Here is a 27305-nt window from a genome sequence, read left to right as displayed (position 1 = left end):
CGTTGAATAAATGAATTTTTCGGTCATCTGTTAATTTGGCACATTCGTTCTTATTTCTATTAGCACCCATATTACTTACAAGCATGTCAAATAGAATAAATGAATAAACAATGCTCGGACGCACGCAACGACTACTTGTGAATGGGTTGGTTGTCATGGCAACCGGAGCAACACACAACAAGATTTGGTTGCAATGAAAAATATTTTCACACAACGTAATCTTGATTTGAATGCATTTTATATGCATACAAACTGTAGTTCATATACTAAGTATTAAGTTCATATGTGACAGGGGAGATTAAAACAAAGCACGGAATTATTAAAAGGGCCGAATAAGGAGACGAGTTGTAATTGGCGTTAAAGTAAAACATAAAATAACAAATGACTTATTTTGCATATTTTATACGCCGCCATGACTGTTAATGTAACCCGAGTAAAAGGGAATGTTTTTTGGGGGGGGAACAGTAAGAGAACAAGATGGCTGTCCCAAGACGAGACGCAAGACTTCTCTCTCTCTCTCTTCTTTTCGCGTAAACACGGCGATTTAACGTTGTTGTTGGTGTAGTAGAAAACTAATGATCAAATAACAAATGGAAGCTCTCTAGGGCGCCGTTGTTTTAGGGTGACGTTAACCATTTTGGAAGTTCGTTTGAAAGTTTTGTGAGTTTTTTGCAGCGACGTCTTGCGCGAGAGTGAGCCTTTTAACACCAATGAGCAGATTCGTCAAATTTATTAAGCTTTGTTTGATTAATTAAGTGGATTTTTGTTAACTTTCGAAAGGAACAAATTATTTTTTTTAGCTGCTTTTGGTATTTTGTGTGAGACTTTTTTCGCTTTATTTGGAGGCATAATACAGCTGCGTCTAGACCTCCGTGACGTATGCCACCGTGGATGAAAAAGTAGCCGCCAACCATGAGCTCATCACGGGTCAGACCCCACCAACACGCCGCTCGCTCACCGCACACCTCCGAGGCGAGCGAGGGCATCGAGATGGAGAGCATCCACCAGCAACATCATGGGGATTTAGGGGTGTCTGCTGGCACCCCGTCCTCTCCGTCCAGACAAGCCTGGAGCAGGGACAACCCCGGTTTCGAGGCCGGGGACGAGATTATGGCAGCGGACTGGCCTGCGGCGAGCCCCGGGAGGAGGTCGGCATCCACGGCCTCCAGCAACAGCAACAGCAGCTGCAGCAGCGGCCTGGGCAGCTACAACGGCACTGGGGGCAACCCTCACCAGGGAGGAGCGCACCCAAGTCCGGGTGGGGACGAGAGGCAGCAGGGCAGGCATGAGCACAGCAGCTGTATGAAGCAGATACTACAGAAAATTAGAAGTAAGGCAAAATACGCACTTTTCTTACATTACATAAATTAACAAATAATAATAATAATAATAAATTAGATGTATTTGAAAGGTTATTTTAGGTCAAAAAGTCAAACTCTTACATTATATACAATCACTTCACACAGAGAGGTATTTCTTAAAGGGGACCTATTATGCTTTTTCCACTTTTCTCACCTATAAATGTAGTTAGATTGTTGTATTTTGTGTTAAATAATACCAAAGTTTCAGATAATTAGGTTTTCACATTTAGAAGTGAGCCATAAAAAAAGTTTGGAATGGCTCTGAACACTTGGTTTCTGAGAGTTTTTTCTAACCACGACTCATTATGACATCACAATAGCCCGGACTTCCTTTTATGGGCGTTCCCAGGGTACAAGCTGTTCTCCTACCCTACTCTTTGCTCTGCTGCACTTTGTCTTGGGAGTGTGACCAATCACAGCAGAGAGGGTGTGCCTGGAGGCGGGCTGTGGGTGGAAACAATTTAATTTCAATTTAGGACAGTTTTAGAAACCCAAGGAAATACAGCTGGAGTAGGTGCAGATTCTGGAAGCTCTAGAAAGCTTTCTGTGCAGGTTATCATGTGTAGCCGCTCTATAGGAGTCAACTACTTAATACAAAGGCCCATAAATGAGCACAATAGGTCCCCTTTAATAATTCTGATGATGAATTGCAAACCATTTGCACGATATTCAAATTTATTTTTTTTAGATGCGTCTGCATAAACATGCATTATACAGCAACACGTGTGTGTGAGAGACCCTCTATGTATGTAAATAATGTCAACAATAGTTTTGGAAGTATGACTTCTATCCATCCATTTTCTATACCGCTGAACCTCATTTGGGGTAAGTATGACAAATTTTTACAATTTTTATGGTATTAAATGCATATTTTGGCTCATGTGTGCAGTTCTCTGGGGTACAGAGCTAATGGAGGACAGCAACAGCAGTCGAGAGAGGTACCTCTGGAACGTCCTGAGGGAGATGATCACATACGTCGCCTTCCTCGTCACCGTCTGCATCCGTGAGTGAACATTTTCAGCCATTAAAAGTTACAACCACAAGATTAGGAACATTCGATCATGAGATGAATCATACACAAGGTCGCTGCTAATAGTGTCGACTCGTATATTTACAGATTTCTTTTCTCTAATTTAAATAGAGATTTTCTTGATGGTAACTTAAATAGAAAGTGATTTGAGCTAACACTCAATTAACTTAACATTCTCCAGCAGGAAGATGCTTTGATAAGATGTGACGTTGTCAACTGTAAGAACAACACTGAATACTGTATGCCTGTAATTGTTTATTAATATTCATTCATTCATTTTCTGTAATTGTTTATTAATATTCATTCATTCATTTTCTACCGCTTTTCCTCACAAGGGTCGCGGGGGGTGCTGGGGCCTATCCCAGCTGTCTTCGGGCGTAAGGCGGGGTACACCCTAGACTGGTCGCCAGCCAATCACAGGGCACATATAGACAAACAACCATTCACACTCACATTCATACCTATACAATTTGGAGTCGCCAATTAACCTAGCAACCTAGCACCTTTTTGGAATGTGGGAGGAAACCGGAGTACCCGGAGAAAACCCACGCATGCATGGGGAGAACATGCAAACTCCACACAGAGATGCCCGAGGGTGAGCCTGGTCTCCTAGCTGTGAGGTCTGCGCGCTAACCCCTAGACCACCGTGCCGCCCTGTTTATTAATATGTAAAACTAAATATAAGATGCTTTAATAACTGTGAGAGGCATATTATACTGTACAGTTTAGAGCAAGGGTGTCAAATGTGTGGCCTGGGAGCCATTTGTGGCTTTTGGCACATTCTAAAAGTCTAATTTAGAAAAAGAAAACTGGGGAAAAAAGTGTAAATATAGAAATATAAAGTAAAAATATTAAGAGAAAAACTTTGTATTCTAATGAGAAAAAAGTTGTGGTTTTAACAGAACAAATTTGTAACATTATGAGGAAAAATAATGTCACATAAGTAGCCCAGAGCTGAAATATTAAAGTTATGTCGGGGAAAAGTTATAATATTATGGCAAAGTCGCAAATGCTGAGATGCAGTTTTTTCTTGAAATGTATACAGTATATAACCTCTTAGCATAGTAGCTACATGTTGATACTATGTGGCTCTTGCATCGTTACATTATTCGGTATGTGACACCCACACCTGGTTTAGCGTGGAACGGGTGTCGTATGGTGTCCGAGTGGTTACCAGGTTGGCCACACAATCAGGAGATTGGGAAGACCTGGGTTTGAATCTCGAATCTTGAATTGTGCAAGGCTGCACGGCGGACGAGTGGTTAGCGCGCAGACCTCACAGCTAGGAGATCCGGGTTCAATTCCACCCTCTGCCATCTCTGTGTGGATTTTGCATGTTCTCCCCGTGCATGCGTGGGATTTCTCCAGGTACTTCGGTTACCATGCTAGGTTAATTGCCGACTCCAAATTGTCCATAAGTATGAATGTGAGTGTGAATGGTTGTTTGTCTATATGTGCCCTGTGATTGGCTGGCCACCAGTCCAGGGTGTACCCCACCTCTCGCCTGAAGACATCAGGGATAGGCTCCAGCATAGGTACTGTGCATTTTTTAAATATACTTTAAAGTAGCCAGTATACAGCTTGTGTACACTAAAGTATATTCAAAACACTGACTACCAGTACTGCAAAGTATACCCGAGTTTCATTCTTGACAATAAACAATAAAACGGTTTACTTGCTTTTGTGAGATAGTGTAGTTCTATCTTAAGTAGTATTCTATCTTAAGACTCAAATTCTGTCTGCTGAGTACTTGTACTGAATGAGTTCAGCAGATGGAATAGCGCAGCAGAGAGCTTAAATTACACTGACTGGCCTAAAAAAAATTGAGGGCATCCGCATCCAAAGTGTCAAACTAATGGTTACGTTTCCTCTGCTTTTTTTTTTAATGCTGTTTCGGAGAAAAAGAAAATGCCAGCGTACATGTGGTTAAGGGCGGTTCTGGAAAATATTTCCTGGCTGGTAAGTTAGAGGAGATTTGCCGTGCAGAGTAGGACAAGGGGAGTCACTGTCAGGACTTTATTCCTTGTGTAAGACTCCATTGAAAGTACTGATTAATAAGTCAATGAGAAATATAACCATGAGAAAAATCCATCACCTCGCTCGCTTGTTTATTTGACCCTCAAACAAGCTTTTCATGATATTATGACGGAAAAATCTCCTTCCTCATGGCTATGATACCGCCTCAGACTAGTGAGATGCGCCTGCTCCGTGTATACTTACATATATTTTTTTCCGTGTGTTTAATCCCATGTAGTGACATATGGGATGGTGAGCACCAACATGTATTACTACACCAAAGTCATGTCGCAGCTTTTCCTGGACACGCCGCTTTCTGCTGGAGAGTCTGCCACTTTTAGGAGCCTTTCAACCATGGAAGATTTCTGGAAGGTACAATAACATTTTGAGCGTAATAGAAAATAAATCAAATAAACATTAACATGACTCACTGTTGTTACTAGTTCAGCGAGGGGCCTTTCCTTAATGGCATGTACTGGGAAGTGTGGTATAACAACAAGAGCCTGCCGGAGAACCAGAGTCTCATCTTCTACGAGAACCTCCTCCTGGGTGTACCGCGTCTACGTCAAGTCAAAGTTCGCAACGAATCCTGCAGCGTACACGAAGACCTGAGAGATCACGTTCAGGACTGCTATAATATCTACACGCCCGCCAATGAGGACACCGCTGCGTTTGGACCCAAGAATGGAACAGCGTGAGCATCTGTCATCCATCCGTAGATGACTCTTTTCACCACACGTTGGGATGATGAGTGTTTTCTCTGGTTACCCGACAGGTGGATCCACACAGCGGAGGGCGGCACGAACGGGAGCAGCTACCAGGGCCAGGTGTCCAAATACAGAGGCGGAGGATACTACCAAGACCTGTCTCGTACCAAAGAGGAGTCAGCGGCCCAACTGCAGTTTCTCAAAGACCACCTGTGGCTGGACAGAGGCACCAGGGCGGTCTTCCTCGACTTTGCCGTCTACAACGGAAACATCAACCTCTTCTGTATCACCAGGTATGAGTCATCCTATATATCTGTATTATTTCATATTTACCATACTTCCTATTTACTAAATTGCAGAGAGTGTAAAGCAGTCATGGAGTTTTCCAAATACCGTTGAATATTTTTGTAATTATGTTGAGAACTCATTTTCACATCATTTTATCATTTAAATGTTTTTTTCACAAATAAAGTATGGTATGTTTTTTGGCTTTTTCCTGATTACGCAGTCGCCACAGCGGATCTTTTTCATAAAGTATGGTACATAAACATGAGAAATATGGATATTTACTTAACTACAGAGAGTACCTCATACATACAAAATGTAGGGCATTTTCATAATAATGTTAATTAATATTTATATACATACATACATACATACATACATACATATAACTAAATTTGAAACACTTATATGCTAGGACTACGTTAAAAAGCCATAGCATTTCAGTATGTGGAATCAAACTGGAATGGATTGAGTAAGGACCTCAAACAATGCACAAGGATGAGCCAATTCAAGAAACAATACAAGCAGTTGATGTTTGCTAAATACAAGGATGAAGAGTCTTGAACCAGTCATGATGTGCTATATATACTATCACTATATTGACACTTACTATGGTACCCATTATGTCATTGGATGCTCATATCACCTCGTACTTCGGTATGTGACCTAAATTAAATGAAATTAAATTAAATTATTAGTAAAATTTGTAATAGTAATAATTACTAGTAATTACTAATATGGTAATAGTAATAAGTAATAATTTAATAATTTAATTAAATTAAAATACCAAAAAAAATTAAACTATATTAGGAAAGCAGGAAGTGAACAAATGTAACAGTTACTGATTGTAAAAGTACCAGATGGAGGGGTAGGATTTAATAAGCTTTGCTTCTTCCTACTCCTTTTGGACATGTGGAACTGTGAACTGATTATGGGATGCACTCAATTGTAATCGGATGCATGTTCAAATGAAATAAAACCATTACCATGAAAATATGAGCTATATTAGAGTTATTTTATGAGGAATTAATGTATGTGATTTCAAAGCACAAGAAAAGAAAAGCCAATCATTTAGGAAATTAAGAGGAAGTTTACCCACACGGCCCTGACGCTGTCCACACGAATAAAGGTTTTAAAATAAAATAAAATATTTTTTTTTTATAGCTGTCCAAAGAAAAGCCAGAAACGGAGCACTAAGGATATTAGCTCTGTGCCTAACATGTAATATTATCATGACTATATAATGAAATGATGAAGTATTCAAGTGCTGCGTTGTGTATTGTTTTGGTCCGAGTACATGTGTAATGCTCATTGTATATAATAAATAACACATCCCATACCTGCTGTTTCAATGTTTGTCAGGTTGTTGGTGGAATTCCCTGCGACGGGCGGTGTGGTGACTTCCTGGCAGTTCCAAACGGTGCGCCTGATACGATACGTGACCAGCTGGGACTACTTTGTGGCTCTGTGTGAGGTCACGTTCTGCTTGTTCATTCTCTACTACGTGGTGGAGGAGGTGCTGGAGATCCGCATCCACCGAATGCATTACTTTAGGAGCCTGTGGAACTGTCTGGATGTTCTGATTGTCACGGTACGTACGGTATATGAAGTCATGTTGGGGACTCATTCATGTTACTTGAGTTCATGTACAATGTGGGATCGTTTCCCAGCTGAGTGTTGTCGCCATCATTATGAACATAACAAGAACAGCCATGGTCGGCCACCTTCTCAAAAGCCTGCTGGAGAATTACACCACTCACCCCGCCTTCGAGCCTCTGGCCAACCTGCAGGTCCAATTCAACAACGTGGTTGCCGTCATTGTCTTTTTTTCCTGGCTTAAGGTATGCATCTTACCCCAGAATCTGTAACAGAGACAAAGGTCAAATAAAACGTGCTAACTGCTCGTGTCTTCTCGAAGCTTTTCAAGTTCATCAACTTCAACAAGACCATGAGTCAGCTCACGGGCACCATGTCTCGCTGTGCTAAGGACCTCGTGGGCTTCGCCATCATGTTCTTCATCATCTTCCTGGCCTACGCCCAGTTGGCCTACTTGCTGTTTGGAACGCAGGTGGACGATTTCAGCACCTTCCAAGCCAGCATGTAAGAACAAGAAGTTAAGAACTTTATAACAAAAAACAGTATACCAAGGTGTCATTTGTTTTTTTTCTTTCTTCTATAACATATCATGACATTGCATGACATGGCATGACAATTCGGTACTTGTACAACAGGAGCAGGAGCCTGGTTTGCATTGCCAGCAGTAAGTTGAGTCTGATTCAGTTTTGACTTTTAATGGCTGAATTTCTAGGTGCAGCCTAGACGTCAATAATGCTAGGTCATAAGATGGCCTCCACTCAGCACATATAGCAAGCTACCTAGTTAGCCATGAAGCTAAAAATGTACCACTTCCACATGGAATAGGAGGAGGACTTTTTTCTGTCATGTCTGACTACATGCAGTGTGAAGGTAATTTAATGTCATGTCATGTCTCAGCAATGTAACATTACTGACACCTAGTGGTCAGAATACTACATATGAATTGTCTTACAATATTTTTTATTAATACCGTAATAAGCCCGTCAATCACAAAACAGCCATTATTTATTAGTTGATAATTTTTTTTAAAACACGATAGAGCGAGGGAGCAATGTTTGAACCGCAACAAATTTTTTTGTATTCATTTTTTTTTTTTCGTGGTTTGTGGTGGACAGCCACAAAAGTATCGCAATATACAATAATTGTATTGAAAGTAATTGATTGTTATTTATTTGTGGATGACCTTCACATTATCTATAGAAGATAAAAAATATATATCATTGACTTTGCACAAAAAATTAATGAATTCATTCATTTTCTACCGCTTATCCTCACGAGGGTCGCGGGGGTGCTGGAGCCTATCCCAGCTGTCTTAAGGCGAGAGGCGGGATACACCCTGGACTCGTGGCCAGCCAATCACAGGGCACATATAGACAAACAACCATTCACACTCACATTCATACCTATGGACAATGGAGTCGCCAATTAACCTAGCATGTTTTTGGAATGTGGGAGGAAACCGGAGTACCCGGAGAAAACCCACGCATGCACGGGGAGAACATGCAAACTCCACACAGAGATGGCCGAGGGTGGAATTGAACTCGGGTCTCCTAGCTGTGAGGTCTGCACGCTAACCACTCGACCGCTGTGTAGCCTTGCACAAAACAATTGCACATAATTAAATCCTTTCTCAATAATAAACCTCTAATGCCTGGTTCTCTCTGCCATTGAGTGAATCACTTTACCTGAATGAAATACATTGTGTTATGTTGTAATTTGCTAACCCAAAATATGATTTTATTTTGTAGTTTCTCACAGTTCCGCATCATTCTGGGAGACTTTGAGTTCTCCGAGATCGAGGAGGCCAACCCTGTACTCGGACCCATTTATTTCACAACATTTGTCTTCTTCATTTTCTTCATCCTTATGGTAAGTACAAGGCTAGCGACATCCAGGTTGGGGTCTGACACAAGCGGTCATTGTGTCGTGTACATAGAACATGTTCCTGGCCATCATCAATGACACCTACTCAGAGGTCAAGGCGGATATGTCTCAGCAGAGGTCTGACATGGAGATGACCGACCTCATCAAGAAGGTAAAGAGTCGCCTTTTTTGTGGCCAAGATGATGATAACAAAGTTAAACGTGTTATTCTGTGATGCTCGGTTAGGGTTGTAACAAAGCCCTGATGAAGCTGAGGCTGAAGAAGACGGCGGTGGACGACATCTCAGACAGCTTACGTCAGGCCGGCGGCAAACTCAACTTGGATGAACTGCGACAGCACTTAAAAGGGTGACAACTCTCACTGGAGTATAACATCACCCTCTACTGGTAGCAGTAGTAAATACGATAACAGACATAAATAACAGAGCACATGTAACTATCACGCATACCAAACCTTGTGTCATCATGGCCAACACATTAAATAGTCTAGTATAATTACTGCAGAAGGGCGGCACGGCGGATGAGTGGTTAGCGCGCAGACCTGACAGCTAGGAGACCAGGGTTCAATTCCACCCTTGGCCATCTCTCCGGGTACTCCGGTTTCCTCCCACATTTTCCAAAAACATGCTAGGTTAATTGGCGACTCCAAATTGTCCATAGGTATGAATGTGAGTGTGAATGGTTGTTTGTCTATATGTGCCCTGTGATTGGCTGGCCACCAGTCCAGGGTGTACCCCGCCTCTCGCCCGAAGACAGTTGGGATAGGCTCCAGCACCCCCCCGCGACCCCCGTGAGGAAAAAGCGGGAGAAAATGAATGAATGAATGAATGAATGATAGATGGCTCTAATACACCACAAGGACGCAGAACATAACACCCAACAGAAACACTATCTTATGACTATACTCTCATTACTCAACATTACCACTTCTTTCTCATTACTAAAATTAAAAAAAAACTATTGTTATATTGCGAAATGTCACTGTTATATCTATGAGTTAATCAGATTTTAATCCATTTTGTTCCCTTGGTTTTAGGATCCTATCCATTTTCCTCCCGACTGCTAAAACAGTCACACGATCCAATGTTTTGATGCATCTTCTCTTCAGGAAAGGCCACACGGATGCAGAGATCCAGGCCATATTCGCCAAGTACGATCACGACGGCGAGCAGGAGCTGACGGAACATGACCATCAGCAAATGAGAGACGACCTCGAGAAGGAGCGAGTGAGTAAAAACATTTCAAGACAAACATTCTATAACGTTCTTGTTTTTGGGTTGATGGAAAACGTGCTCAATTGCTAGGAGGACTTGGACCTGGAACGCAACTCACTGACCAGACCCTGCAGTGGGAGGAGCTTCCCGCGTACGCAGGACGACTCAGAGGAGGATGACGATGAGGATAGCGGGCATAGCTCGCGTCGACGGGGCAGCAGCTCGGGTGGCGTCTCCTACGAGGAATTCCAAGTGTAAGCAATTTGAATTCATTCATCCATCTTTCTTCCTGTTACTTACCTGTTGGAGGTGTGTGTGTGTGTGTGTGTGTGTGTGTGTGTGTGTGTGTCTCTCAGCCTGGTGAGACGCGTGGACAGGATGGAGCACTCCATCGGCAGTATCGTGTCCAAGATAGACGCTGTGATAGTCAAGCTGGAGGCCATGGAGAGGGTGACGCATAAACGGAGGGATGTGTTGGGAAGACTGTTTGAAGGAGCCATGGAGGTGAGATGCACCACACACAAAGCAAAACAATCACAGGACCAGTTGCTAATGTCAATCACGTGACGCAAGCAAGGGGTCGTCATCAAAATGACAATAGTGGATGAACCAATGAGATGTAAAGATGAACCTCAATGTGTCTTCACCAGGATGAGCGTCAAGGCCGGGACACCGACACCCACAGTGAGCAGGAGAGGCTGGTCCGAGAGGAGCTGGAGCGCTGGGAGTCAGATGACATGGCCTCGCAGGTCAGCCACCCTCATCCCGCCACGCAGGTCGGCTCGCGGCCACGCCCTTCCTCCTCCCAGTCCACGACCGATGCTCACGACACGGGCGTTAACGGAATTGGTCACGTATAAAAGAAAGAAAAAGTCATATTTCGCCTCTGTTTTTTCCACCCAGTGGCAGAAGCCGGAAAAGACACTAAAAACACAAAGTAGAATCCCACAGAACAAATGAGACCAATCACAAATTGTTTCTTTGTTTCTTTCGGCTTTTTCCTGATTACAGAGTCGCCACAGCGGATCTTTTTGATCCGCATACTGATTGTACGTGTTTAAATTTCATAACATGCTACCAATGAGAATACTCACCTCCAGTGCAATGAATGTATCGGCGAGGTTCTCTTCATAGATTTGCGTTCTGTAATGTTGTTGTTTTTTTTTTTTTTTGTAAGCATCACTCACACCACAAAGGACTTTAAAAAATATATATATTTGATAATTCCCATGAGGGAAATGAAGAAAAATTGATTATATGTGAAGAAGTAACAGTGAAGAATGAGAAAAGCTACCTTAAAATCTTAAAAAATGACAAGAAGCTTTACAGCAATAAAATCGGAAGGTTAATAATATACCGATAATGTAAAAAAAATAATAATAAAGTAAAATTTGACATGAAAAAAAACTCACAATATTACATAAGAAATTCTTAATGTTATGTGAAAAAATACCAAAATTTTACATAGAAAAATTGTAATGTTAAGTGAAAAAAAAATCACAAAATATTGCAAGAAAAGGTCTGAATGTTATGGAAAAAAAAATATTTCAAGAAGTTACGAAAAAAAAAGCAATATTTCAAGAAAAAGTTTTAATATTACTTAATGTTTTGATTAAGTCACAAAGAAAAAAATCATAGCATCATGAAAAAAATGTTCCATTGTTATGAGCACAAATTTAAAATAAATTTGTACTGTAACAAGAAAAGTCAAAGTGTTTCGAGAATTAAGTTGTATTAAGTTTTTAAAAAAAGTATGTGTAATGTTGTGATGTTACCATAATAAAGTTGCATCATTCCGTCAATAAACCATAACATTACGGGATCAAAGTTACAATTTAAAAAAAACAGAGAAAAGATTGTAATGTTACGGGAACAATTTTTACGAGAAGAATTTCACGTGAAAAAAAAATTCAGAATATTCCGAAAACAGGGATGCACTTTTGTGAGAAAAAATCGTAATCTTCCGAAAATGTTCGCATTTTTACTGGATATAGTCATACTGTTGGAAAAAAAAAGTCTTAATGTTACAAGACTGAAGTCAATTTCTTTAATAAAAGTGTCGCAATAATGTTTTTACGTTCCAAGAATAGTTATATTTTTTTCCAGAGTAATGTTGTCATGTTATGAGAATACCGTAATATAACTAGATGATCGCAGTGTGAAGACATTGAATGTCCTAAAATTTGCGGGAAAAAAATGTAGAAGAAAAAAATTTGAGAAAAGGGAAACAGCAAATAATACAGAAAACAATAGAAAAAAATTTGGATAATAGCACAAATGATTTATTCTGATACAGTATATTTCGTGTGGCTCCATTTCTCATTTGGTACCAAAGTCGGCTGTGAGAATCTGAAAATTCCGCTTTGCAATGCATGTTCTTAATACATGACGACAAATACGCTCGCTGGCCATCATATTACAAATGACTGTCGAAAGTTCATTTTGTTCACGTTTAATACGCAGTAGTTACAAGTGTGCATTCTGCCTTACATCAATGAAGCTTCAAATGAAATAGCTTATTATTGTTTATGACACAAATTGTAACTTGAAACAAACTTCAATTTGGAGTGCAACTAGTGTTCATGGGAAGCCCATGCATTTATTATTTTCACTTGTGCCTTAATATTTTATTATCTGTGCCTTTTTTTAAAAATGTGTTTACCAAATAAAAGTGTTATCAAAAATTTGTATTTGTGCTTTATTTACATGGCTAATTTGGTTAAATTAAAAAAAAAAACTATGAGGTTTCACAATGTTTATATAGGAGAATATAAAGTTGTACAAATTGAAACAATACAAAAACAAGATTTGGATTGAAATTTTTCTCTACAACAGCAAATATTCAAAAGTTAATTCTAATTTTAAAACAAATGTGAAAATGCTTACCACTTTGAAAACAAACCTGCATCTTTGACTTTTTAAGTGAACTTCTTAATGTAGCGAAGTTTCAGATAGGAAATGAGCAGGAATGCCAATAACATGACGGTTAATGCCACGTGGTTCTCCCACAGGCCCCAGGTGCTGTACTCAATTCCCAGGTAGTCCAGGTACTGCTCTCCTGTACATCTGAAAGAACACAATTTATGTACACTGCTTGGTCCCGTACAAATTCTACATGAGCTACGTACATTTTTACCAAATACTTGCATACTGAAAGTTGTCTGACGTCGTACACCAATTGTAATGGACTAACTGCTGAAAACTAGCAAGTGTTTCTTTTGATTGCGGTCTGTTGCTTAGCTAGCTTGCATGCTACTGTCTGCAATTTTACCACTTTTTACATTTAAAACTAAGCTTTAGTGCTGTGTTGCTTTTGTTACTCTTATTTGCTTTTGTTACTTTTATTAAATAATGTATTCCTTAGATAGCAAGGGAGCCGTAAACAGTAATTTGACAACAGTTAAAATTTTATTAACAGCAAATATGTCTGTTAGCAAAGTAGCGAGCTAACTACTGACAGCTGTTCAAATGTTCTGCAGTTTTAAATAAAATTACTAAGCACAAAAGTTAACTTAGCTACTGTTAGAAGCTAATAATTTTTATGAGCTTTTAATAAAAGAATGACATTTCGCTAGCTAGTTAGCTCGCTGGTTATGTCCCAACAGCTACTTAAACTTTTTGTGCTAAGCTCTAGCACAAAAATATGCAAATATGTCTGTTCGCAAAGTCACTAGCTAACTACTGACAGCTGTTCAAATGTTCTCCAGTTTAAAATAAAATTACTAAGCACAAAAGTTAACTTAGCTACTGTTAGAAAGTGTTAAATAACAGCAAAATAATGAGTTTGTTAGATAGCAAGGGAGTCGTAAACAGTAATTTGACAACAGTTCAAATTTTATTAACAGCAAATATGTTTGTTCGTAAAGTAGCTAGCTAATTACTGACAGCTGTTCAAATGTTCTGCAGTTTTTGAAAACATTTACTGAACATTTACAGTAGCTAACTTAGTTAGTAGCTAACTTAGTTAGCTACTTAGTTAGCTACTGTTAAATAAATAATTTTTATGAGCTTTTAATAAAAGAATGACATTTCGCTAGCTAGTTAGCTCGCTGGTAATGTCCCAACAGCTAATTAAACTTTTTGTGATAGCAAAAGCTATTCAGTTAGTTCTCTACCGACAGCTTCTTATTTTAGTTCAACCTCTACATATTTTTTTAAACGAAATTTGTTAGTTGGGTAGACAGCTAACTATCTACTTATGACAGTGATTTCGCAATCAGACGAATATTTGTGTCTATACAAACGTTACACAACCTGCTATCCGCTAACTCGCATGTGCCGCATTTCTACTTACGTCAACCCAGCCGTGTTCGTCTCACTGCAGTTGGTCGTGACGGCAGACACGTTGGTGTTCTGAATGGCGGCGTTCCCCTCGCAGAATTTTAAACCCACAAACTCGTTGATCTTCAAGGCCTGGACGTCCCGACGACCACAGTCAGAGACCGGAAACGATACCGTTATACGGGAGTTGGACTTACCGCCAGGCCGTAGCGAGGAATACTGAAGTACTTGAGCCACGCCAGCCAATCCATAATGCTCGGCAGGTTGACCAGGAGACCGGAGAAGATCTAGAAAATGTATTGTTGACTATTACATGTATGTATTATAGATACAATACTTTTGATTGACATGGTCATGGAGCATCTGACAAGATTTCCCTCACCATCATGAAGACGAACGTGATGGTCATGAAGATGTTGGCGAGCGCTACCACCGTCTGGTCAGCGGAGATAGCCATGGTCATGGCGGTGGCGGTGTAGGCCACCAGGGTGACTGTCAGCGTGAAGACGGAGAAGGCGACCACCGTGGATTTGAGCCCTAAGTGGACACAACGTGAGGTCATCTTCACAAGTTTTGGTGTACCTTCATGGCTTCTTGCTTGAAACTGATAGGGAGATGCCAAATTTTGAAGCAACTCAGGTAAGCATCCATATATTAATGGTATGAATAATTTTGGGGACAACTTTAGTTGACAAAGTCTATCAATAGTATTTTCATACAGTATGAACTGTTTTTTTTAAATGATTGATGAAATAATTCTTGCAATAATTTAATATCATTAAATATTTTGACTTTATTTTCCCCAACTTTGTTTTGTTTCTCATAATATTCCTTTTGAAAAAAATTACGCATTTTTGAAAATATTTTCAACTCTATGCCACTAAAATTATATTATTTTCCGCATAGTATTACAGGTTTATTCTCGTAAAATTGCAACCTGTTTTTCTTGTTAAAATATTATATTTTGACTTAATCATTGTAAAATTACAGCTGTTTTTTTCCAATTCCTGCAATTTTTTTAAAGAGAAATAATAATGACTTTAGTAATTAACAATATTAGCAATAAAATTTAGACATCTATATAACTCATACAACAGACACATTTTCCAAAAATTATTTGTTGTTTTGTACGTTTCTCATAATACCATGACTCAAATTTTTCAAACTTTAATATTTCAACTATATATTATGATATATATTTTGACTTAATTATTGTAAAATTACAGCAGTTTTTCCCATTCCTGCTGTTATTTAAAAAAAAATATTATTCCATTCTCATCATAATGACTTTAGTAATTAATAATATTAGCAATAAAATTTAGACATCTATATGACTCATACAACAGACTCATTTTCCAAAAATACCATGACTCAAATTTTTGAAACTTTAATATTTCAACTTAATGCTATGAAAATTATGTTATTTTTCCTCATAATATTCTGACATCATTCTCGTAAAAATATGACTTTTCTTGTTAAAATATAATAAAATAATAAATAAAATATATTTTTACTTTATTCTTGTAAAATGACAGCAGAGTTTTAAATTCTTGCTGATGTTTTTTTTCTTTGAGTTTTCTTGTTAAGTTATGTTTTTAGAATGTGCCACGATCCACAATTGTCCCCTGGACCGCACTTTGGACACTCCTGCTTTAGGGGTCCAATTCCTTGTCATGGGACACAGGGGTAGTACTAAGCTTTATTTAGCATTCCCAAAAATAGAACAACCTTTTTGGCCAGTGAAAGATAGTCCAATAGTCACCCAATACGGTACATTAGTCTGGATTGTGCCAGCAGTACAGAAATGCCCCCCAAAGATTGTCTTACCAATCATAAAGTAGACACCAAAGCTGAAGATGACCGAGGTGACGGTACGAAGGACGATGTCAGACAAGACCTTCGACAGGAAGTAGACCGACACCCTGTAGTAGCCACTGATGTACTCGTGCCTACAAGATCACAGATGAATCAGAAGTGGTCCCCACTTGGTTTATGCACACAGTTGTTGAAGTAACATACACAAAGAGTTTCCGCTCAGTGATGAAGAGCTCGGCCGCCGACACCGTGCTGAAACACTGGTTGGTGGTGATAAAGAAGAGCGCCCCCATCCTGAAAGTAGACCATAAAGTCGTTTGACACCAGGCGAGGTCTTGATGCACTCTGTGACCCCCTGCTGTTTGACCCACCCTCATGAAACCGAGCCTTCAGAGCCATCCCAAACTTTTCATTTACTTTCCAAATGCGTGAACCTCATTATTTTTGCATCGTTTAACATGAGAATACACATAATAAGCATTTATAATGTAGGTCAGAAAAGCGGACAAACCATAATAGGTCCCCATTAAAGGCTGAAAATATGTGAGGTGTCATGTTGATGAAGATGTTACATTTGTACAAGACTAAGTTGTTTACATAAATCTCAAATATTTATGCAAATTGGTTTTGTCGGAGGCTGAATTGTCTATATTATGGAAATGCGTATTTTGGATTAATTGAAGACTATAAATTGTATTCAGTTTTTCCATAGCATGTTGCATTTATTGGAAGACTTAAAGCATCCATCCGTCATCCATCCATCCATCCGTCCATCTGTCCGTTCATTCGTCCATCCAGCCATCCGTCCATCCATCCGTTCATCCATCTGTTCATCTGTCCATCCACCTGTCCATCCATCTGTCCATCCGTTCATTCGTCCATCCATCCGTTCATCTGTCCATCCATCCGTTCATTCATCCATCCATCCACCCATTCGTCCATCCATCTGTTCATTCGTCCATCCATCCATCCAGCCGTTCATTCGTCCATCCATCCGTTCATCTGTCCATCCATCCGTCCATCCATCCATCCGTTCATTCGTCCATCCATCCGTCCACCCATCCATCCATCTGCTCATTCGTCCATCCATCCGTTCGTCCGTCCATTCGTCCATCCATCCATCTGTTCATTCGTCCATCCATCCATCCAGCCGTTCATCTGTCCATCCATCCGTTCATCTGTCCATCCATCCGTCCGTCCATCCGTTCATTTGTCCATCCGTCCGTCCACCCATCCATCCATCTGTTCATTCGTCCATCCATCCGTTCATGTCGATGTCACGAAAATGTGTATGTTAGATTTTTTTAAAAAGAGTAAATTGTCTTTGGCACTGAAAATGTTTGGTTTGTATAAGACAGTGCTTGTCAAATAGCAGAGCCCTGCCAACGTGTACAAATGTATAGTACTCAACATGCAATTTGACTCTTGAATACTCTTGTCTACTATCCAATTTGTTGCATTTTCCTGGTTTCAGTTTCAAGTTCAGTCTGTAAAAGAATACATGTTATCAGTTTCTGAAGTATTTTGAATCGGGGGGTGTCAAATCTCTGGTATAAAAAACAACAAACTGTTATGAACGTATGCTAAAGTAATCATCTCCCTACCTATTCTGGATGCCACTCTGATCGTCTTTGACCCTGAAGAAAATGGCCCCCACAATGAGAGCCAGGAAAATGTGGACCCCCACCTGCACAGACAGAACCGGGACACATTCATGTATTTTTCGGAATATTTTGTATTTTCGGTACTTTGGTATTGCAGGAGGTTTCATCTTATGGCTGTGGATTGATGCATTTATCTAAATGGCAACTTTGTACAAATAGTCAGGGCATTAAGGTCTCAGGGGTCAAGTGGACACTTTGCCCCTCCCCATCAGAGAAAGCCGGCGGCGAGGGGGTTAGAGGGATTGACAGCAGAGAGTGAGAAAAGTGAATAAGGGCACATGTTTTAATCCCAACAATTTACACATTATGACAGAACTAAGCGGTTCCCAGGGTGAACGGATCAGCTAATAAGGTTCAACCTGGCCCGCTCATGCGAAAGCGGGCTGCTGGAGTGATGGGTCGTGACACCGTCATGTGAGGCGCCTCGCACCGTGGCCATCGGGGGTGGGGACATCCGGGCCCAGATATGATATCAGTTCAGATCCTGGCCTGAAGGAGGCAAGAGTCGGGTCACAACAGTCACCAAAGCCGATTATGGCGGCCACGCCGTCCAGATCCCCGCTTGTGGGATTATTGGGACTAATCTGGGCCCAATTTGCTGTTAATAATTCTTAAAGTGAGGAGACTTCTCAAAGCTTTGAGCAAGTTGACCCCTCCAAAGAGCTGTCGGTGCCTCCGGATCATGATGATCGTGATGATGAGGGCACTGATGCAGGTTATTTTAGCATGATGCGTATCTTCGGTACGCATCATAGGTGGAGGTTTATACCTGTGCAACAGATGTTTGCGGGTTCAACATAAGGTTCTGGAAGGTTCTGCGAAGCACCCAACATAGCTGGTGGCAAAAGGAGCTGTTGTAGGTGACGGTTCGGGATTTGGGCCGCGAGGAGCAGCGCTTGTCCTGCAGGATGCGCTCCAGCTGGCTGCGCGTGTCGCTGCAGTAGCTGCTGTTCTTGTACTCCTCCACCAGGCGCTCCTCCATGCTCTGCCTGGAACTGCTCAGCTCCTCAAAGTCCAAATCTGGACGCGACACATGTATTAATGCTATGATAAAACTCTACGGATGCCGTAGCTGTAGCTTTTGAGATCCTGACATGAACACACCTTCAGAAATGTTGACTTTGGACATGCTGCTGATGGTGAAGTCTCCACTGATCACGTCCAGGAAGAAGTCAGCCGGGTTGTTGTGGGGTTCACAAGAATATCCTGAAAGACAAAGGCGAATATGTCTTTCTGTTTATATTCAAACTTGCTGATATAGTTAATCTTCAAACAGCTAAAATAATACATAAGGCTAAAAACAACCAATCCTCTCTACAAGAGAGGAGAAATATGATCTCAGGGAAGAACTAAAAGAACTAAATTTGAAACACTTATATGCTAGGACTACGTTAAAAAGCCATAGCATTTCAGTATGTGGAATCAAACTATGGAATGGATTGAGTAAGGACCTCAAACAATGCACAACGATGAGCCAATTCAAGAAACAATACAAGCAGTTGATGTTTGCTAAATACAAGGATGAAGAGTCTTGAACCAGTCATGATGTGCTATATATATCACTATATTGACACTTACTATGGTACCCATTATGTCATTGGATGCTCATATCACCTCATACTTTGGTATTACTTTCCTGTATTATGGAAAGCAGAAAGTGAACAAATGTAACAGTTACTGATTGTAAAAGTACCAGATGGAGGGGTAGGATTTAATAAGCTTTGCTTCTTCCTACTTCTTTTGGACATGTGGAACTGTGAACTGATTATGGGATGCACTCAATTGTAATCTGATGCATGTTCAAATGAAATAAAACCATTACCATTACCATATCTTTCCTGCTGTATGTCGTATGTACTGCACCGGCCATTTTCCTGTTTTGGATATGTAAGCTATGCCCTACATAACACGTACATTACGGCATATACAGTACAGCCAAAATTACGGTAGTTGCTTTTTGTCCGCAAATGGTAGCCATTTGACAAAGTTTAGCTACTAACCTTAGACTGTAAAGCCCTGTCATCAACAACATCATGACTGTGCAATTTTTTATCGCCTCCCAGAGACTGCTAATGTAAATGTATTGATTTCAAATAAGTAAATTGTATCACCAATGTTAGCGAAGTAATCCAAAGCGTTTGGCGCAGGTCCGTGGTATACCATCTTGCCGCCAACCAGCAAGGTGAGCGAGTCAAAAAGCCTGTAGATGGAGTAGCGAGGCTGATGGATGGACATGATGATGGTTCTCCCTTGGTTGGCCATCCTGGAACAAGACGTGTGGAGTCACCTTAGAAGGACTGTATTGTGCAAAGTTTTACCCCCATGTGCTTGTCGGTCCCCTTATCAAATTACGTGGTGATTCAGCCAAACACTGTAAATATACATTTAGCTGTGAAGTCAATCCGACTTATGGGTGTCAAACTTTGGGGTTAATAACTGCACCACCATGTGCTGTATTTGTCGGAAAAATAACACCACAGACAACATAGTAGGGGTGCATGCTTAGACACATTTTGGGACTTTCACACGTAACTGCAATGGTACAAATTGACTCTTTTACCTTCGGAGCAGCAGCAGGACAGAGTTAGCCGTGCTAGCATCCAAGCCTGTGGTGGGCTCGTCGAGGAACAGAACTGGAGGATCGATGATGAGCTCCATTCCGATGCTGGTCCGCTTTCTCTCGCCTCCTGAGATCCCTCGAGTCATCTGAGTGCCCACCTGCCAAGATGGCGCGCGCCGAATAAAAACTTTGTTTCCCAACTGACATGTGGATACACAATGCTTCACCTTGCAGTCGGCCACCTTGGAGAGGCTCAGTTCTGTGATGAGATGATTGACACGGGCCTCTTTTTCGCACTCCGACACATAGTTGGGCAGACGTAAGGCTGCCGAGAAACGTAGATTTTCCCTCACCGTTAGAGTACCCATAACCACGTCCTCCTGGTAGGTGAGGGTAAAGAGTAATCAAAGTCAAAGATCAGGTATTATGACAGTCAAGCTTGCATATATTTTTAATACTAGCAAATGGGGATGGGATTAACTCATTCAATACCAAAGATGTATTTATACGTTTGCATAAACCCAAACGCTCAATCCAAAGACATATTTATAAGTCTTTTACATTTTTTTTTAGGCAAAATGAGGTGATGATGCAACTGCATACTAATGGATGTCACTTTTAGAGCAGTTTTGAGCCATAAAAACGGCCACTCGGGGGCAGAAGTGCATTCGATGAGAGCTTGGCATGTGAATGTGAATGGAAAAAATATATACAGTACATGAAAGGAGGAAGTGGAAGAACGTGGAGGCGTGTAGCGTGCAGAAGGTTACGCATTGTAGGGACATTTTAATGCATGCACGTGCACGTGCATATGGGAAGAACTCCACAATTGCACAACTTTGCCAAGCAGCATGGAAACAGGAGTTCAGAACATTCAAAATAAATATCTTGATAACACTGGGGAACACTCAAAATGTTGCATTTAAAGTAAGACTTGTTTTTAGTCAATTTAAGTGTGCTGAGTTCAAATCTGAAGTTAGTTTTTTTCTGCAAGCTACAGATTTTATGCAATCTTTAATTTTTATTAAAAATAGAAAAAAATCGAGCATTATTATAGGATATTGCAATGTCAGCCACAAATCAGTATATTTAACAAGGCAAAAGAAACAGAACATTAACATGTGATTTTAGATTAAAGTACACCATTGTTAGAAGTGCCATATGTTTTTCTGGAAGCGTTTCTCAGAAAACAGTCTTTATCGCAACGTGAAATAAGCATAATTTACAACGTTCTTCAGATAAGAGTCAATCACAGCTAATAACGCTTATCACTTTCTGTCAGTACAGTATTTTAGTCAGGCAGGAATTTGCGTTTGTAACTTTTGCGTTTGTACACTTCATCTGGGCAATCTCGTTTAATACTCCAGCAGTAGTCGGCCATCATACATAGCGACCTTGGTAGCGTTCTTCCATGATCTTTAGGTCTTGGTGGAACCGCTCTCCTTGTTCGTCACTCGCAGCCCCCAGGTTTTCAGGGAACTGGTCAAGGTGGCTGTTCAAGAAATGAAGCTTGATGTTCATGTTGCACCTGAGAGCACGAAAAGCGAGGAGCATTCTGTTCACAAGTTCATTGTAGTTCTCTGCCTTGTTGTTTCCAAGGAAGTTCTAAGCGACTGCCACAAAGGATAACCATGCTGCCCTCTCCAAGGCGGTCATCTTGGCAACAAACTGATCATCACGAATGAGGGTTCGAATCTGTGGGCCATCAAACACACCTGCTTTGATCTTGTCGAACGACAACATTCACCTTCGGTATCCAGTGCCTTGACAAATTGTTTCATCAAACCTAGTTTGATGTGCAGAGGAGGAAAGATGATCCTATCTCTGTCAACAATTGGGTCATGTGTGATATTTGGCATGCCTGCTTCAAGGGTTTCACGAACAGGCCAGTCCTTCTGGACCCAGTGTCTGTCTCGTGCTCGACTGTCCCACATGCAGAGGAAACATGGAAACTTGGTGAAACCTTTCTGTTGACCAAGAAGGAAGTTTACCATTTTCAAGTCTACACAAATTATCCAGTTGTGCTCACGATATTTTAAGAATTCCATGACCATTCTGATGTCATCATAGTCTTCCCGCAGATGAACTGAATGACCTACAGGCACTGCCCCGTAAACATTGCCATTATGCAAAAGAACACACTTGAGACTGCGTTTAGAACTGTCTATAAAGAGCCGCCATTCAGTTGGATCATAGTGAGGAACACCCAGTTCTTTGAGAAGACCTGGGATATCATGGCAGTAAACAAACTGTCTGTCTTCAGAAAAGAAGGTCACAAAAAGCTGGTCGCGCTTTCTGTAATATGACACTTTAACAGTGTGATCAACAAGATTTTTGCCTTGTAATCTTGATGCCAAAAGCTCAGCTGCTTTCTTTGAAAGACCTAAATCCCGAACTAAGTCATTCAGTTCAGTTTGGTGAAGAGGCTTGGGGACTGGGGGAGATTCAGTCTCTGAAGAACATTCCTCGGATTGTTCCCACTCAGTTTCTGGCAATTCATTGTCACAACTGTCTTCCTCGTTCGTATCATGTCCAATGTCTTTATCGTTTAATGAAGGCAAACCTTTGAAAACTGGAACAGGAATGGAATCTATGTATATAATCTCAAAACGCATAGATTTGGGTTACGTAAGTTCATATATTTAGACTATTTCATCTATCTCAAATTGCATGAAAACTAGAGCTTATGGAGAAAAACTAATTTCAGATTTGAAATCAGCACCTAAAAATCATTCAGAATCAGTTAAAAAATCCAATGCAACAGAAAGTTGAAAAAATATTGTTCCCCAGTGTAATCAATAAAGAAAAAAAAAGAACCACTTACTTAATACAGTGACGTAAATCGTACCTGAACCACGTATCCGGAGAGGCACTTGAAATTTGGCGGTTGTGGTGCTCTGTCGATTAAAACCTCCCCTGACAAACCAGAGGCATCCTTTCTCGCAGCAAGAATATCCAAGAAACTTTGCGAAAACAAAAAAAAAGGAAAAATATCAACTGGACATTTAACATTTATGTGAATTTTTTAGGTTGGATGCACTCACGATGATTTCCCGCTGCCGGTTGGTCCGAGAATAGCATTCAGGCCCGGTCTCATGATGCCGCTGCGTGACAAAACAAAAACAACAAAACGTGCCGGAATACATGTCAATGGTATACGGTATGGTATTCAACGTTTGGTATACGACCCAATACAAGAACAGTATCAAACATTGTGCATACACATACAAAAACTGCCCATTTGTGATGTCACAGAGGAGCGGACTTCCTTATATGGTTCATAGTTAGGAAGCACTTTGGGCGTGGGACCAATCACAGCGGAGGCGGGCAGTGGGTGAAATAAAATTAAAGACCGTTTTGGCAGGAAGCAGAAATCAAAGGAAATACAGCTGGAATAGGTGCAGATTCTGGAAGATCTAGAACGTTTTCTGTGCTGGTTATTGTGTGTAGCTGCTCTATAGGAGCCCAAAACTCAGTAAAAAAGGGTTGAAAAATTAGCATAATAGGTCCCTTTTAAGGGTTGAATGGCAGGCGAGTGGTTAGCACGCAGGCCTCACAGCTAGTTCGATTCTACTCTCTCTGGCCGTGCATACGTGGGTTTTCTGCGTGGGTGCAGACCTCACAGCTAGGAGACAAGGGTTCAATTCCACCCTCTGCCATCTCTGTGTGGAGTTTGCATGTTCTCTTGCATATTTTCTCTGGGTTCTCTGGTTTCCTCCCACATTCCAAAAACATGCTAGGTTAATTGGCGACTCCAAATTGTCCATAGGTATGAATGTGAGTGTGAATGGTTGTTTGTCTACGTATATGTGCCCTGTGATTGGCTGGCCACCAGTACAGGGTGTACCCCGCCTCTCGCCCGCACACATCTGGGATAGGCTCCAGCACGCCTCCGAACCTCGTGAGGATAAGCGGTAAAAATATGCATGAGTAAAAGTTCCCCTTTAAGACAGATATGCATTTGGTTAATTCATGAATAGAGAGCACGAAATAAAATAAAAAAAATAATAATGTGAGGTTATAAAATGGAATTAAAAGATTGACCACAAGCCTGGCAGCGCGTCACGTGGCGTCGTTTTAATTTGCTCCCCTGGCATGCGACGACTTTAGTGAGATTATATGCAAGAAACCATGCCTAATATCATATAATTAAGACCGAGTTAAAAGAAATTATTCATTCTTCCATGGGAAACACTATACGCGTTTAATACCATCAGAAAAACAGCAATGTAAAGGGGCCTATTCACTATTGTGTGTGTTCTGTCTGCAATCAAACATAATCATTCCATAATAGAAGCAGGAAACCAACTTGAGGTCCATCAGTATCTGGCGAGGACTTGAAGCGTTTTTGCAGAGGAAGCCGCCCTTCATGTGCACTTTGTAGCGTATGTCGTGGAAGCTCACGGTTGAGCCGCACGGCTGCTTGGTCGGCTCTGAGATGGTGGTGACCTTTGACCCTGCCGAACCATTGCCACAGATGTCTTCTATCATGGCGACGTTGACGTGACCGCCTCGCTCCATCTTCCTCGACGACATGTCTACTGTTAGAGGACAAAGAAAAAAAATCACCAATTGAAATAATCATCACTACATTATTTTGCAAGAAAATTAAACATTAATTATAATGAGATTTTTTATTGGATATTGCACTAATTTGGTGTCACTTGTAAGTAACACCAAACCAGGATGTTTTGTTGAGATAGCCTAGCATATCTTGACATATCAGTAAAAGTATAAAATGTATCAAAATGGCCACAATTTCATTTTTTTGTATGAAAAAAGTTTGGACACCCATGATTTAGGTTTAGATGTCTTACAGGCTCACTTACGTATGTTCACAACTGAAAACATAATTGCTACATATACAGTACATGCATACATGTATGAGAATATCTGAATATAATAATAAAAATACAGCTGACACAGCATGGTAAAAATTCATTATCATAATAGTCACTTAAAGACGTTTTTATTTTTTTACGTCCAACAATTTTTCTATTGTGTGAACAATGAAAATTACCATATTAATGCATATTAAAGTGATGTTAATTTGCATGCACATACCGTATACTGTGAAATGATTGCAAATGTCTTATGTACAACATTTAGATGATTTGGAACTAATCCATAAAGCCAAATGGCCAGTACAGTAAAACAAAAGAAATTACAGAACAAAATTGTATTTCGTTAAAAATGTGTAAACATGTTTAAGTACTACAATTGTATTGGAAACTTAGTATGAAGTAAGTAGTTGGAATTTTTTAAAAGTACATTTATGGGGCAAAGAAAATATATGTTTGACACTGTTTTGTACTTGTTTTTTTTACCAAAAGTTTGGCAAAAAAAACAAGACTTGCCAAACTTAAACTAATAAAAGCAATGGAAGTGGAAATGAAAAACTCACCGGGCTTTTGAAAGAGAGTCGTGCTGCAGCCGTCAAGAGTCGAGAAAGGCTGAGGAACATCTCATGACAGCGGAGAGGGAGGCCTTCAACTTGCCAGTGTTGCAGGCTTCCTTAACCCTTTGCTTGCCGCTCACTCAACTACACACACACACACACACACTTGTACAATGCCCTACACATCCCCAGTGATGAGGAGCAAAAAAACAGCAGTGAAATCACAAGTGTTATGAATTCTGTGTGGAAAATCATACCTTCACAACTAGAAGGTGCAGCAACAAAGATCAAGAGAATTGCTCGGATTCTTTTACACTGGTTGCTAGGCAGATGTCATGGGGCTCAATTAAAACTGCCCCATAGACCAATGAAAAATAATGACAAGCCAACAGAAATTCATCCTGTTAAGGTAAAGCAAACTACATTATTGTTATGCCTTATCTGAACCTGTTTTCAAGCAGGTAAATTACATTTATATACACACACATGAATAGACTCAATAATAACTTTAGCCTTATTAAAAGAAAGACATCATTTGTGATATACAGTCAATATAGTGATGTGAAAAAGGGTTTGCCCCCCACCTTCCTGATTTCTTTTTTTGCATGTTTGTTGTTAAATATTGGAATTCACAATTCCATATGTTCAAAAGGAGTAGGAGAGCTTTTTCAAACCTACCCTCTCTTTGTTTCACATTGCTAAAACATTTCGCAATTGAATATATTTCAAAGGAATTGCTGTGAAAAAACAGCAAAAGCCATTATCCACAGACAGCGGTCAACTTTTCAAAATGACCCCATGAACGCAGTGACGACTCATCCAAGAGGTCACAAAAGACCCCACCTTTGCCAGAAGACCTTTGGGGAAATTATGTAGTCTGATGAGACAAAAGTTGAACTTCTTGGAATGTGCGTGTCCCGTTAAAGTAACGCTGCATTTCAGAAAAACATCATTACCAACAGTAAAATATGGTGGTGGTGGTAGTGTGACGGTCTGGGGCTGTTTTTCCTGCTTCAGGACATGGTAGACTTGCTGTGATAAATGGAACTATGAATTCTGCGGTCTACCAAAACATCCTGAAGGAGAATGTCCGACCATCTGTTGGTGACCTCAAGCTGAAACTAACTTGGGTTCTGCAGCAGGATAATGATCCAAAACACACCAGCAAGTCCACCTCTGATTGGCTGAAGAAAAACAAACCAGTTATTAGATTTAGGGGGCAATCACTTTTTCACACAGGGCCACTGTACTGTACATTTCTATCAGTTCCAACACTCTACAGTTGTGCTAAATGCCGTATTTACTGTATATGCATATTTATTTTCTAATGTATTAAAAGAGCTAATTATGATCTTCACAATGATGTACATACTGTACATTGTCCTTTACAAAAATAATCTAAACTATGAAGTTACATTTCTAACTAACATTTGTGCTAAATTGTATTTATAATCATACTGCATGTCATTTTCCAAACATATTAAGTTGACAGATT

At 40.4% G+C, this 27305-nt stretch overlaps 2 protein-coding genes across 2 annotated transcripts; one reads left to right on the top strand and one right to left on the bottom strand.

Annotated features, from left to right (window-relative positions):
- Positions 1–468: 468 nt before the first annotated feature.
- Positions 469–12776, top strand: pkd2 (polycystic kidney disease 2). Its single transcript, XM_058080810.1, has 15 exons — positions 469–1330; positions 2251–2364; positions 4646–4779; positions 4851–5101; positions 5183–5407; positions 6762–6990; positions 7070–7240; positions 7318–7499; positions 8744–8864; positions 8932–9030; positions 9105–9226; positions 9987–10104; positions 10183–10346; positions 10449–10596; positions 10743–12776. The coding sequence occupies exons 1-15, from the start codon at positions 913–915 to the stop codon at positions 10950–10952; spliced, it is 2706 nt and encodes a 901-aa protein (XP_057936793.1). The 5' UTR covers positions 469–912; the 3' UTR covers positions 10953–12776.
- abcg2d (ATP-binding cassette, sub-family G (WHITE), member 2d) lies at positions 12281–27180 on the bottom strand. The gene is made up of 16 exons (XM_058080820.1): positions 25817–27180; positions 24722–24953; positions 23457–23516; positions 23261–23375; positions 20640–20792; positions 20413–20570; positions 19964–20115; positions 18957–19058; positions 18622–18872; positions 17793–17875; positions 16393–16482; positions 16201–16322; positions 14756–14910; positions 14571–14660; positions 14387–14505; positions 12281–13158 (listed from the first exon to the last, which is right to left on the bottom strand). The coding sequence occupies exons 2-16, from the start codon at positions 24946–24948 to the stop codon at positions 13011–13013; spliced, it is 2025 nt and encodes a 674-aa protein (XP_057936803.1). The 5' UTR covers positions 24949–24953; positions 25817–27180; the 3' UTR covers positions 12281–13010.
- Between the last annotated feature and the right edge of the window lie 125 nt (positions 27181–27305).

The sequence above is a fragment of the Doryrhamphus excisus genome, chromosome 1 (genome assembly GCF_030265055.1).
Source record: "Doryrhamphus excisus isolate RoL2022-K1 chromosome 1, RoL_Dexc_1.0, whole genome shotgun sequence".
Taxonomy (NCBI): domain Eukaryota; kingdom Metazoa; phylum Chordata; class Actinopteri; order Syngnathiformes; family Syngnathidae; genus Doryrhamphus; species Doryrhamphus excisus.
Note: the sequence above shows the minus strand (reverse complement) of the source record. Positions and strands in the feature narration are given on the sequence as shown.

Bases quoted from the DNA above. Each gene is read 5' to 3' on its own strand.
- abcg2d (XM_058080820.1), bottom strand. From the start codon at position 24,948: ATGTCGTCGAGGAAGATGGAGCGAGGCGGTCACGTCAACGTCGCCATG. The intron at 23,376-23,456 runs GTGAGTGCATCC...GTTTTCGCAAAG, and splicing joins ACCGGCAGCGGGAAATCATC to TTTCTTGGATATTCTTGCTG. The intron at 14,661-14,755 runs GTGAGGGAAATC...TACATTTTCTAG, and splicing joins TCACGTTCGTCTTCATGATG to ATCTTCTCCGGTCTCCTGGT.
- pkd2 (XM_058080810.1), top strand. From the start codon at position 913: ATGAGCTCATCACGGGTCAGACCCCACCAACACGCCGCTCGCTCACCG. The intron at 1,331-2,250 runs GTAAGGCAAAAT...TCATGTGTGCAG, and splicing joins GATACTACAGAAAATTAGAA to TTCTCTGGGGTACAGAGCTA. The intron at 5,408-6,761 runs GTATGAGTCATC...AATGTTTGTCAG, and splicing joins AACCTCTTCTGTATCACCAG to GTTGTTGGTGGAATTCCCTG.